We start from the raw sequence: 14067 nt of genomic DNA on the forward strand, positions 1-14067 counted from the left end.
GTGAGGAAGGACTTCACTTTGTTCAATTTGTTCATGTCGGAGTTCTGCGCATTTGCCACCCGGTGGCCAGGATGGTGAATGAGATGTGGTTCCAGGTAAGGGAATTCTGAATAAGGGAGCTTCAACCTGTATTATGAAGTGGTGGTGAATGACTGATTTTACAGAGTCTTGAAGAGGTGTCAATTGGTATTTAGTCTAATGGATATGCTTGGTTCAGGAAAGGAAAACAGTGGGACAGGAGATTGTTTAATTTAAGAACCTGAGATCCAATTATGAGGTGTACATGAAGAGGCTGAGTGACAGAAACAATGATACTCGCCACCATAACATCAATTGGTAACAAGTTCTCCTCACTGTATTGTCATAGCACAAAGAAAGAAAAAGCAACTTGCATATCACTTTTCACACCTTCAATGCATCCCAAAGTACCTCACAGTCAATGAGGTACTGCTGAAGTGTAGTCACTGTTGTAGGGAAATGTGGCAGTCAATTTACACACGGCAAGGTCCCAAAAACAGCAGTGGCATTAATAACCAGATAATCTGTTTAATTGATGATGTATGAGGGATAAATATTGGTCAAAACACTGAGGAAAACTTCCTTGCTTAGTGCCATGGGATCTTTTATGTTCACCTGAGAGCAAATGGACCTCAGTATATTGTCTCTGAAAGCTCAAGTTGTTATATACCATTTGCATTGTTTTACTGACACTTTAAACTATCACTCCTCCACAGGGCAGATTGAACATATGACCTATATTTCAAAGTGAATTCAAACTTTGCAATAAAATCCTCACATAAACAGGGAGAACATTCACTGAAATAATACAGTGTTAAAGTTGACTATCAATTATAATTAAAATAAAAAGTATATTTAAACATGCAAGCGGACTTCAGTGTCTGTAATGATTATGTGTTAAAATTTAAGCATCTGTTAATTAATATATTCCACAGATTCATAAAATAAAGAAATAGGTGCTTTAAGCTCTTTTTTTCGTGCTTTCCTTTTTCTCTACTTATCTTGGACTACGATGTTCAAGGATCCTTTCACATCTTGCAGTTTGTCGCAGTCAAAATCTACCAGTAGTCTCTTCATCCCTGACTTATACGGAACAAAGTCGTACCTCACTGTTGCTGTTTGGTTCGGTTCTATGTCTGCAAAACTAAGGAAAGAAAAATGTAAAAAGAATCTTAAGAATTCTAAGTCACTGGTTATAAAATTGTAAATACAAGACTGAAGAAGAACCAACTATTTGGACATAACCATCTACTCTTATGTGTGACTAGTGTTTAATAATATTATGGTGCTTTGAATATTAGCAATTGCCTCATTAGTCATTGAGTGACCAAACTTGGTCTATTCAGCTCAAACATTTTCAGTGGTGTTGGAGATTCCCGTCTTCGAGACAGGGTTTAAATGGGGCAGGACTCATGCTCCCTCCACCATGCCTGCTCCAAACCCAACCCATTTTCCTGGGTCGGGGCTTATTGCATCTGCATGGCAGGCTCCCAGTGGGATTCCTGCCATCAAAAGGAAGCCTGTCAGTGCAACTGAGGAACCTCCGGTGGAGTTGCCGTGGGGGAGCTGTGTGTGTAATATATATATAGCTCCACTCAGTGGACTACTGTGGTAATGGAGCCATTGATGTTTACAACAATAAAGAGGGAACAGGCCACCTGACAGGTTCCTGAGGTTATCAGCCATCTTAGAGCCTGTGTGTTTGTGAGGTCATACAGAAGATATCACATTGGCGACAAAGGATAGGATTTCTGGATAACCTAGCTGAAATGTTTGTTAGTGGATGATTCAGCCAACTGACAGAGAGACTTGAGAGCTTCTTTGTTTTGATTAACAGCTAAAAATCCAAGGTAAATTACAAACACACTTGGCTGAACTGCCAGTGTCCAGATGGCCGCGCCTATGGGAATAATAAGGTGCTTGGGTGAGTTCCAATGCAACCGTGAAAGTTTCAGAGCTTTTGTGGAGCAGCAAGAAATGTTTTTCACCATGAATAGTATAATTGATGTCCCCGACAATAAAAACCTTAATCGGATGGTGTTGGAAAGAAAAAGGGATATTTTCTTATCTGAAGCAGGGCCCGAGGTGTATGAAGCCCTGAAAGATTTGCTTGTGCCTATTAAGCCAAAGGACACATCAATTAAGCAGGTTCTAACAGCACTACAGTCCTGAGCCCTTGGAAATTGCTGAAAGTTATCGTTTTGGAATACGAGATCAATTTATTGACAAAAGTATCAGTGAGTATATTGTAGCATTAAAGAAGCTATCTATTCACTGTCATTTCGAAGATTTTCAGGACCGTGCATTGCGTGACCTCTTTGTTTCTGGGATGAAAAATGATGCGATCAGAAGAAAGTTATTGACAACTCCTAACTTGACTTTTGATTTAGCTTTTCAGACAACTATGTCAATGGACATGGCAGACCAATATTCCCGACAATTTCGTATAATTTCCTGTCGTCAGAATACCGAGGTGAATTGCCTGCAGGTTAAAAGTAAAAGGCAGTTGGGCCCCAAGGTCTCAGAAACTGGCAATGGTAACAGAGCATTGAAGTCCTGCTATCGGTGCCTGGGGCAACATATTGCTCAAAGTTGTCCATATATGAAGGCAGAGTGTTCTTTCTCCATGAAAACTGGGCAACCTGTGAAGGCATGCCAACTGAAGAGTAAACCAACTTTCAAGGCTATAAGTAGAAATCCCCAGAGACTACATAGTATGGAAGAAAAGCAACAAATGAAGAGATACACATCATCAGGAGCATGAGGGTATCTAACAGCAATTCAAAGAGTATCATCATCCATGTAAATGTTGCAGGAACCCAGATACCCATGGAGCATCCATGAGTCTAGTAGCGGAATCGCTATATCTTGACAAATTGCGTGATTTCCCATTGGTGAAATCCAAGATAGAGCTGCGAGGCTACTCAGGAGAGAACATTCCTGTGGTCGGTCATATCACCTTACCGGTAAAATACAATGATCAATTTCAGAGCTTGCCTCTGTCAGTAGTGGCAAGAGACAAGTCTGCTTTACTAGGAAGAAATTGGTTGGGATCACTGAAGCTGGATTGGAGTGAGATTTTTAAGCCCCTGACAGCAATCCTCCATCCAAAGTCCCCAGTTCCAACATTAGCTGCAGCCTGAATGAAGAGATGGGCTTTGATTTTTTTCAGCATATACATACAATATTGAATACAGACGATCAGCTGATCACAGTAATGCTGATGTTATGTCTAGATTGCCTTCCCCATCACAAGTTACACCCAACAATGAAGAATTGTTCTATTTTTCATACATTGCCAGTCAGAGCTGAAGACATTGGTAGAGCAACCAAACGTGACCCAGTTATGTCAAAGGTATATGATTCTATTGCAAATGGCTGGCCAAACCAGGTAACAGAGAAAGATATTCATCCATTCTTCATTCATAGGAATGAATTGTTCGTGGATAAAGATTGTATCATGTGGGGTGCAAGAGTGGTTATACCAAATAAATTCAGGTCCAAATTATTAGGAGACCTCCATGATCAGCACCTGGGAATGTGCTTGACCAAGAGTTTTGCATGCAGTTACTTATGGTGGCTAGATCTAGATAAAGATATAAGTACACCGTGAGTCAGTGTATGACATGTCAATTGGTAAGCAAGAAACCACCATCAGTACCATTATAGCCATGAAAATGGCCTCCCAGGGTATGGCAAAGGCTACATATCGATTTTGCTGAGCTGGAAGGTCAGCAACTGTTCATTGTGATTGATCGCCATTTGAAGTGGATCGAGGTGTTTCCAATGTGGAAAATAACAAGTAAAATATTTTGCAAAGATTATTTTCTTCATTTGACCTCCGAGAAGAAATTGTTTCTGATAATGGACCACAATTTTGTTCAGAAGAATTTGCACAGTTCACGAGCAAAAATGGTGTGAAACATACCAAGGTTCCACCGCACCACCCTGCTTCAAATGGCGCAGCAGAGCGCACAGTACAAGTCGTAAAACGTGCCCTTATCAAACAAATGTTGGATCCAAATCCAAAGAAACAACAGTTGTCATTGGACCACAAATTGGCTAATTTTGTAATTACTTATCGTAATACTCCTCATACAACTACTGGTAGAACACCTGCGTGAGAACACCAGCGGCAGGTCGGGGCCAAAAAAGGAGCGGCGAGCAGAGGCCCTGGGTGCAGCGTGGGGGCATACCACTTAAGGGAGCAGCACGAGCTACGACGGCAGCAAAGAGTGACATCATCAAGGTCCAGGCCGGTGATTGGAGCGTGGGCAGATACAGCAGGAGCAGCGAGGGCGGGGCAAAGGGGCAGCGAGAAACTGTGGAGGGACATGATCGGGGCCCAGGAGAGTTTGGGGCCAGTGGCCCAGGGACAGCACGGGCCAGCCCACACTGCGATATGTGTGCGCACTAGGTCCGTGCAGCAGAGCAGGTCTTCAGTTGTCCTGGTTAACCCTTGCCAATGGACCAAGACCTAGCTCTGTCAAGCCCGTGTTGTGGCTGATGTACAATGGCCACCACACGTTAAAAAAATCCACGCACAGGCATCTTCCACCCTTCAACATGTAGTTCGGGACATGGAATATTAGATCCTTCATTGGAATACCTGTGAACTTATTCTTTTTTGGTGTGGAAGCAAGTCATCCTCGTTTCGAGAGACTGCCTATGATGATAATACCAGCAGAGTTGTTTCTCAATAGACTGCCACAAACCAGATTCTTGTTTTTAAAACCAAACTTGGCATAGTCCATAGAAAAGAAACAATTAAGACAGAAAGAGAATCATGATAGATGTAGAGTAAAAGAGAGAAGTGTGAAATTAAATCAGAAGGTGAGAGTGAAGAAGCATCACCATAAATGGTTAAAGTAGTTACCAGGAGGAGTCATGAAGATATGTGGTCCTCGCACATATTTGGTCAAGATATTTGATCATGGACAGGTTAGGTTTGCTCACTTTGATCATATTTTACCTACAGATGTGGAAGGAGTTGAAAGTTGGAATAAGTCGATTATTTCTGACTCATCAGATAGTTTTGTTACAAGTAGAGTACCAGTAGCATGTCCTACATCAAATATACTGGAAACAAGTCCATGAGAAAGTCAGAATTTAAGTCTGAGTCCGTGTCAGGCAGACAAACAGTCTGAAGTTATAGAGAGTTCAAATGTAAATCAAGGGCGTCCCTTGGAAGAAAACATTTCTCAGGATCAGCCTAGAATAAGTCTAAGTTCAACACTATGTTTGGAAAGTTTTGTTCGAGAGTGTAGGTATCCTCTTCGAAACAGAAAACAAGTGGTTAAGCTTGAATTGTAAATATGGCAAAATAAGTCCATATCCTTTGTTATGTATAACCATGCAAGTTATGTATGATGATTGTTTGTTATAATTACTTCTTCATTAAGGAGGGAGAAGTGTAATATATATATAGCTCCACTGTGGTAATGCAGCCATTGCTGTTTACAATAATAAAGAGGGAACAGGTCACCTGACAGGTTCCTGAAGTTATCAGCCATCCTAGAGTCTGTGTGCTTGTCAGGTCGTAAAGAAGATATCACAGAGTGCAGCACCAGAAGAGGCAAAAACATACTTTAAAGGAGCAGAAGCACCCAAAGACTGGAATTAAGGCTCCCACTGAGGGTGTCAGCCAAGAACCAGGCCTTCAGCAGGGAAGTGTTTGGGTTCCGTCCGGGGGAGGGGAGGCTACAGCAAGGCCCTCTCCTGCCATTGGGGGAACTCGAGGCCTTTCCTGCTGCTTGCCAGGGTCTACCTTTATTTTCCACATGGCAGCCCTGGTAATAGATAGGAGGAAATTTCTCCGGGAACCGGGGCCCAGACCCCTCCTGCTATTTGCATACAGTGGTTGGGGAAGAACCAGCCAGCAGCGATTCATGCGAGGCCAAAGCATGGAAATCTCGGTCACGGTTGTGAAGAGGTGGGAGGTATCACGACTCGAATTTTCCAAAATTCTCAGCTGCATCTCGGCAGCATCACGGAAGAGAATTCCTCCCATTATTTCTTCTTAGCAGGACATATTTTTAAGATCCCTTAAAGTAGTCCAGTTTTCTTCTAGTAGAATCTTCAATCTCCCTGATGCATCCTTCTCAGCCCCAAAATTTGCTCTTTCAAAGTCTTGTGTATCTGTTTCGGTAGCCTTAATTACGTTATCAGATCTAAGGACACAATTATCAACAGCTCGAGATACATCTGCTTCTTGCCATGCACTATATATTTTCAGAGTGTTTCTACTTACTTTATCTGCTTTTCACCTTTAATCAGACCTGCTCCCTCGAGAGTCATAACACAATCCTTCAGAGTATCAGGAAAAGTGTTCAGAAAGCTGATTTCTGCATTCAGTTTTGTATTCAGCACAACCGGCCCCATCGGGATCTGATGAAGTAAATCAATGTTTAACATTGTAAATTATACTGCACTCCCTTTGGAACATCAAGATTAGTCAAACATGGCTTTATAGATGCAGCTTGCCGATGACTCAAAATTTGGAACTAAACAGAAGTTTACCTTAAACAACAATTAAAAGCGATGGATGCAATATTACATGTTCGGGTTTTTAATCAGATAATTTCCTTAGTACCAAAGCCCACGCTGGAAAAGGGCGGCTAGCAGTTGACAATTGAAAAAAATATCCTCACTATGGCCGCCCAACGCCGGTAATACGGTTTTCAGGCAACTAGTCTGTGGATGCAACTACCCTTGTCATTGGCAGGTAAGTGTGCCAAGGCTCGACCAAGGGCCACATAATAGGCTTATCAGCAAAGTAGAATCCCATGGAATAAGAGGGACAGTGGCAGCATGTATATGAAATGATCTAAGTGACAGCAAGCAGAGAGTAGTGGTGAACGGTTATTTTTTGGACTGGAGGAAGGTATACAGTGGTGTTCCCCAGGGCTCAGTGCTAGGACTACTGCTTTTCTTGATCTATATTAATGACTTGGACATGGATGTATGGGGCACAATTTCAAAATTTGCAGATGACACAAAACATGGAAGTATACTGAATAGTGAGGAGGAGATTGATAGACTTCAGGAAGACATAAGACATGCAGACGCGTGGCAAATTAAATTTAACACAGAAAATGTGAAGTGATACATTTTAATAGAAAGAATGAGGAGAGGACATGTAAACGAAATGTTACAATCCTGAAGGGGTGCACGAACAGAGACCGGGGGTTATATGTGTAGCAATTGTTTAAGGTGTCAGGGGAGATTGAGAAAGCAGTTAAAAAGGCTTACGGCATCCTGGGCTTACAAAAGTAAGGAAATGATGGTGAACTTGTATAAAACACTGGTTCGGCCCCAACTGGAGTACTGTGTCTAATTCTGCGTGCCACATTTTAGGAAGGATGTGAAGGCCTTAGAGAAGGTGTAGAAAAGACTTATGAGAATGATTCCAGGAATGAGGGACTTCAGTTACGTTGAGAGACTGGAGAAGCTGTGTTTGGGAAAATGTTGGTGTCCATTATTAAAGAAGCAGTAGCAGGACATTTGGAAAAGCAAAATTCGGTCAGGCAGTCAGCATAGATTTATGAAGGGGAAGTCATGTTTGACAAATTTGCTGGAATTCTTTGAGGATGTAACAAACAGGGTGAATAAAGGGGAACCAGTGGATGTAGTGTATTTGGACTTCCAGAAGGCATTTGACAAGGTGCCACATAAAAGGTTACTGCACAAGATAAAAGTTCATGGGGTTGGGGGCAATATATTAGCATGAATAGAGGATTGGCTAACTAACAGAAAACAGAGAGTCGGGATAAATGGTTCATTCTCGGGTTGGCAACCAGTAACTAGTGGGGTGCCACAGGGATCAGTGCTGGGACCCCAACTATTTACAATCTATGTGAACGACTTGGATGAAGGGACCGAGTGTAACGTAGCCAAGTTTGCTGATGATACAAAGATGGGAGTAAAAGCAATGTGTGAGGAGGACACAAAAAACCTGCAAAAGGACATAGACAGGCTAAGTGAGTGGGCAAAAATTTGGCAGATGGAGTACAGTATTGGAAAGTGTGAGGTTATGCACGTTGGCAGAAAAAAATCTAAGAACATGTTATTATTTAAATTGAGAAATTTGCAAAGTGCTGCAGTACAGCGAGACCTGGGGGTACTTATGCATGAAACACAAAAGGTTGTATGCAGGTACAGCAAGCGATCAGGAATGCCAATGGAATCTTGGCCCTTATTGCAAAATGGATGGAGTATAAAAGCAGGGAAATCTTGCTACAGTTATACAGGGTATTGGAGAGGGCACACCTGGAATACTGCGGACAGTTTTGGTTTCCATGTTTAAGAAAGGATATGCTTTGGAGGCACTTCAGAGAAGGTTCACTAAGTTGATTGTGGAGATGATGGGGTTGACTGAAAAGGAAAGGTTGAGTAGGTTGGGCCTCCACTCATTGGAATTCAGGAGAATGAGAGGTGATCTTATCGAAACATATAAAATTATGAGAGGGCTTGACAAGATGGATATAGAGAGAATGTTTCCACTGACAGGGGAGACTAGAATCAGGGGGCATAATGGAATAAGGGGCTGCCCATTTAAAACTGAGATGAGGAGGAATTTTCTCTGAGAGGGTTGTAAACCTGTGGAATTCACTGCCTCAGAGAGCTGTGGAAGCTGGGTCATTGAATAAATTTAAGACAGAGATAGACAGTTTCTTAACCGATAAGGGAATAAGGGGTTATGGGGAGCGGGGAAGTGGACCTGAGTCCATGATCAGATCAGCCATGATCGTATTAAATGGAAGAGCAGGCTCAAGGGGTCATATGGCTCCTATTTCTATGTTCTTATTGTTATATCTTGAATAAAGAGTCAGACCAGATACTGCAAGCTCAAATTAAGGTGTGCATAGTCCTTTATTACAAGTCTCGGAGTGCCTCTCCAGCCTGTGAGGCCTCCTTATGTACAGGTGCTCCCAAGGGATTGTGGGATCCCTTGGGACTCCAGGGGATAAGCCCTCTGGTGGTTAAACATGGTATTTACAGATTTACATATATAACACTTATGTTGGAATAGTGAAGATTTGTTGAACGGAGATTTGATCGAGGTGTTCAAAATCATGAGGGGTCTGGACAGATTAGTCAGAGAGAAATTCTTCCCATTGGCAGAAGGGTTGAGAACCAGAGGACACAGATTTAAGGTGATTGGTAGAAGAACTAAAAGCGACGTAAGAGAAAAAGTTTTTTACTCAGCGAGTGGTTAGGATCTGGAATGCACTGCCTGAAAGGATGGTGAAGGCAGACTCAATCACGGCTTTCAAAAGGGAGTTGATTAAGTCTCTGAAGGAAAACATTTGCCGGGTTTCGGAGAAAGTGCGGGGGAGTGGGACTAGCTGAGAGTCAGCATGGGCTCGACGGGCCAAATGGCTTTCTTCTATGCTGTAACAATTCCATGATAGCCTGCAGATATGATTGGAGGCACAACAATACGACGTATGAAGATAGTTTGAGTAGGTTGGGCCTATACTCATTGGAGTTCAGAAGAATAAGAGGTGATCTTATCGAAACATATAAGATAATGAGGGGGCTTGACCAAGGTGGATGCAGAGAGGATGTTTCCACTGAAAGGGGTGACTAAAACTAGGGGGCATAATCTTAGAATAAGGGGCCGCCCATTTAAAACTGAGATGAGGAAGAATTTCTTCCTTCAGAGAGTTGTAAATCTGTGGAATTCGCTGCCTCAGAAAGCTGTGGAAGCTGGGATATTGAATATATTTAAGGCAGAGGTAGTTTCTTAACCGATAAGGGAATAAGCGGTTATGGGGAGCGGGCAGGGAAGTGGACCTGAGTCCATGATCGGATCAGCCATGATCTTATTAAATGGCGGAGCAGGCTCGAGGGGCTGAATGGCCTACTCCTGCTCCTATTTCTTATTTTATTGGCCCTGAAATTCCTGTCGATCTCTTCCCGCGGGCAAATGACAGAAAAAGAGAAAAAAGATGTGCACTTACCTGTTGTTGCTGCGCCCATTGGAACTTCCGAGGCTGAGGCCTCTCGTGACTGGGTGTCGCAGCGTGTGCACGTGGGAACGTGTGCAGGCCGTGAGCTGGAGACAGCAGCCAATCAGGTGTAGTATAGATTCTCATTCATAGTCCGGAACTCCTATTACTATGAATGAGAACCCCCCCTGCCCTCCAAACACCCAAAACACAATTAAAAAAATAGAAAATAAACTACATATTTAAAATTCATTTAAATTAAAGCTGATATAAAAAAATATTTTCCCGACCTTTTAAAAAGTTTTTTTAATTAAGCCTTAAAATAAACGTACCGTAGTGGGGAGGGTTTTTAACAATAAAATGTGTTTTTATAACTTTATTTTAAAATGTTTTTGTGTATTTTTAAACACTTGTGCCTGTAAAAGTAGGCTAGATGTCTGCTTTTATCAGGCGCAAGATTTTTGAGGACATTTGCTGGGCAAGATATCCGTAAATATCGGAAATCTTGCCCTGCAAGTGTCCTCACTCCCGATATGTGTGAGATCTGTCGAGCTCCAGCTTGACAGATTGGAAAAGCCGGTTTTCAGCGCATGCGCACTGCATGCTGAAAACCGGCTTTTCCGATGCCTTCCCGGGTCCGTAAAAACTTTGTATGGGCCCAGGGAGGCTGGAACTTCAGGCACATTATGTTCTTAAATCAACTTGCAACAGAGACTTGCACAGAACATACATTGGCACCTATTTTCCACTTGCTGGATTTTTGGTGCCCGCACATGTTAACGTACGATTTTTTGATGTACGTTTGCGGCAGGAAAGAAAATCGGCACTTTCACCAAATAAATATTTGAATTTGGCGCAGTGTTCCCCGAAGTTAGTCTAGGGGGGCGGGGTGGGGCGCGGGGTGGGTAGGGGGAGGGGAGTGGAGCGGCCGAGCTTCAAGTCAACGTTAAAAACTCTCTGGGTATGTGCGAAAAGCTGAAGTTGCCAGGGCAACAAGAGACGCTGAGGCAAAACAGAATAATATTTTAAATTAAATAGTGAGAGCAGGACAGGGGATGTAGAAAATTAGTAAAAGATCGATTTAGGACTGATGTCAGGAACTCTACTTTTCACTGAGTGATCAGTGTATGGAATAGACTTCTAGGAAAACTAGCGGAGATAAAACCATGGATTCTTGTTACAAAGTGGATGCTGATAGATAGGAACATGGGAATATTAGGAACAGGAGTAGGACATTCAGCAGCTTGGGCCTGCTCCACCATTTGATTCGATCAAAGCTGATCTGTACCTCAACTCCATTTACGCGCCTTTGCTCCACAACCCTTGATAACCTTAACCAACAAAAATCTATCTATCTAATTTTTGAAAGCTCCAAATGCTCCTAGCCTCCACCAACCTTTTGGGAGACAGGGTTCTAAATTTCTACTATCCTTTGTGTGAAAAAGTGCAAAATTCCCCATAACGAGAGGAAATTGAGGACTTTTTTGGGTAGGTGAAGTAAAATGAGTTAAATGGTCTTCCTGATCTGTAACTATCTTGTGATCTTTATGCACAGAGCTTCCTTTTTATCCCATGTGGTGGGCTAAGCTCACAACTTGATCAAGGATAAGCAACATTCACATTTTCATAGCATTAGCTACGTTACTGATGTTCTCATACATTTTGAGAGAGAACATTTTAGGCCGGCCTCAAAAGTTGCACGTTGCGAATTGAATGCGATCTGATCTCTTGACCCCGTTTCTCACCAGTGCAACAAAGCCCACCAGTGTAAAATCTGCCCTAATGAAACGAGGAAGAGGGGAAAATAAAAGTGTCAACAGAGGTGGGCACAATCAGTGTTAGCTTACATGGTGGAAATTCAATGAGGTGGGGCAATTCCTGATCTTTACCTTAATTGTGAGGGGAGGGTTGATCAGAGTAATGTCTTTTATTACAGCAGTTTTCCTTTTTGATGATAGGTCAATTACAATCAATATCAGTGTCATCAGGTTGTACATGTCAAGGAATCTTCCATATTCTTCGTAATCCAGAGTCAAGTCGATTACCTTTACTGCAAAATATCAAGAAAGGTAAAAAGGAGGTTATAAAATTGCCGCATTTAACTTTAAGTATCATTGAGCATCTGAAGATATAGTGAGAAAAACATGATTTAATATTTTATAAAATACATGAAACTTCTCACCTCAATAGACGTCAACCTAATCAGGTCTCCTTACTATGCTGGTGACATCACTGATGAAGATGAGGCCTCATTGCAATGAGGAAGAATACTTTAGACAAGCTATTACAAAGCTGCCTGCCCTCAGGAAACCAATTAGGTAGACTGTATACCTAGATACCTAGGTAGCTCATGTCTTTCCCATCATGAGTATATCAAGAGCAGCTCAGATTTAACCAAGTCTCAACAGATTAGATACTGGAAGCTATTGTTGGTGATAATGCCAGATGAATACCTAATGTTCATACGTCATTGCTTTAGCAGAGGTTATTATTTGAACAGATTTATGCCTCTGAGAATAATAGATAAAAGGATGTCATACAAAAGAAACATTTTAAAGCATTTCATACAAATTACTTTTGAAATACAGTGGCTGCATGCTATGCAGGTCAGCATGACAGTCAGTCTGAACACAGCAAGATCCCACGAAATGGATAGCTAGTTAATGTGATTTGGTGGTGTTATTTGAGAGATGAATGTAAACAAAGACAAAAGGAGAACTCACTGCTAGTCTTCAAATAGAGCTATACGATCTTTGATATCCACCTGAGCAGGCAGACAATACTTCAATTTAATATTTCACCCAAAGGACAGCATCTCTGATAATGCAGCATCCCTCCATACTACACTGAATTGCTAAAACCCTAAAGTAGGACTTGAGCCCACACCAATTTGGTAAGAGTGTCGTCATTGATCCAAGCTGACAAACACTAATGTCTCCAGCAAGACCACTGACACTAATCTCTAGGTTTATATGACACAACGGCTCTTGTGTTACCTTCATTGGGGGCAATAGTGATCTCCTGTTTAATCGTCTTGACTTGTGGCCCAGAAAATCCAGTGTACCTTCTTTTATTTGTCTGAAATAGAAGGCTGCAGTCCTTCTTCTCTGAAGTATTGTTGGAAACAACCAATGTGACCACAAAGGGTTTTCCATTGTAGAGAACTTTGTCAGTGGTTATTGACAAACTTAGTATCCTGTCTTCTTTTGGCATATTTTGCATCCTGTTAGCCCTTTCAAAAACAAGTTGTTCTTCAGAGGAGCCTTGGAGTCAAAAAAACAAATGAGTGCTGTTGCATACAAGACAAACAAGTTTGCTGGCTTTAATTATTCAGTCCATCGATAAATTGTGTTTGACAGTTTCATGGTCAGTCCCATTGACAAGTTAAACAGGTGACTTAAAACTGGCTCCTTGGTACATGGTTTGCACATGGATCACATCCTGATCACAGTTTACAACACAACTAATTGCCATACTGCTTATTCCTCTTTTAAAAAATAACTTAGTTAATTTGCACCCACTGTAAAATCAACAAAGGTTTTATCGTGTGTTAAACAAAACTTACATATATTAGTTTCAAATTTATATTTAAATTAGATTCATATGCACTTTATGCTTTTACTTTAAATTCTTGATTGAGGAAGGCATTTATAAATATGAATTGCCATTCACACAAATGAGCTAAACATTAAAGCAGCCCATTGCGAGATTGCATGGTGTTGTAGGTGTGACAAGTGTGACTTGGCATTTGCCATTTAAGTTCATTTTATCATATTTCCTGATTGGTTAGAGTAGCTTCACCTCTTTTTACAACAGGAAAGGAACAACTTAAAGGAGGGAAATCCCAGAAAGACCATATCATAATTTCAAATTTGATATGGGATATGAGGGATTGTTGATTTTTAAAAATCCTGAGATTAAGCTTGTCATTTAAGCAGAACCAGTTTAGAAATACTTAGCATTATTACAGAGATCACGGGTAATGTTTGGTCAAAAAGATAGGTGTTAAGGAGTGTATTAAAGGGGGTAGGGGAGTTAGAGAAAGGCGGAGAAGTTTAAGGAGGGAATTCCAGAGCTTAGAGCCTAACAGCTGAAG

At 41.6% G+C, this 14067-nt stretch overlaps 1 protein-coding gene across 1 annotated transcript in view; it reads right to left on the reverse strand.

The window, feature by feature from the left end:
• Positions 1 to 1011: 1011 nt before the first annotated feature.
• The window catches only part of LOC139276869 (protein-glutamine gamma-glutamyltransferase 2-like), a 61331-nt gene continuing 48275 nt past the window's right edge, over positions 1012 to 14067 (reverse strand). Inside the window, exons 10-13 of the mRNA XM_070894866.1 lie at positions 12968 to 13234; positions 11861 to 12021; positions 6269 to 6405; positions 1012 to 1162 (exon numbers count right to left, since the gene is read on the reverse strand). Coding sequence (XP_070750967.1) covers positions 1012 to 1162; positions 6269 to 6405; positions 11861 to 12021; positions 12968 to 13234 — 716 coding nt within the window. The remainder of the gene's footprint in view (positions 1163 to 6268; positions 6406 to 11860; positions 12022 to 12967; positions 13235 to 14067) is intronic.

The sequence above is a fragment of the Pristiophorus japonicus genome, chromosome 12 (genome assembly GCF_044704955.1).
Source record: "Pristiophorus japonicus isolate sPriJap1 chromosome 12, sPriJap1.hap1, whole genome shotgun sequence".
Taxonomy (NCBI): domain Eukaryota; kingdom Metazoa; phylum Chordata; class Chondrichthyes; family Pristiophoridae; genus Pristiophorus; species Pristiophorus japonicus.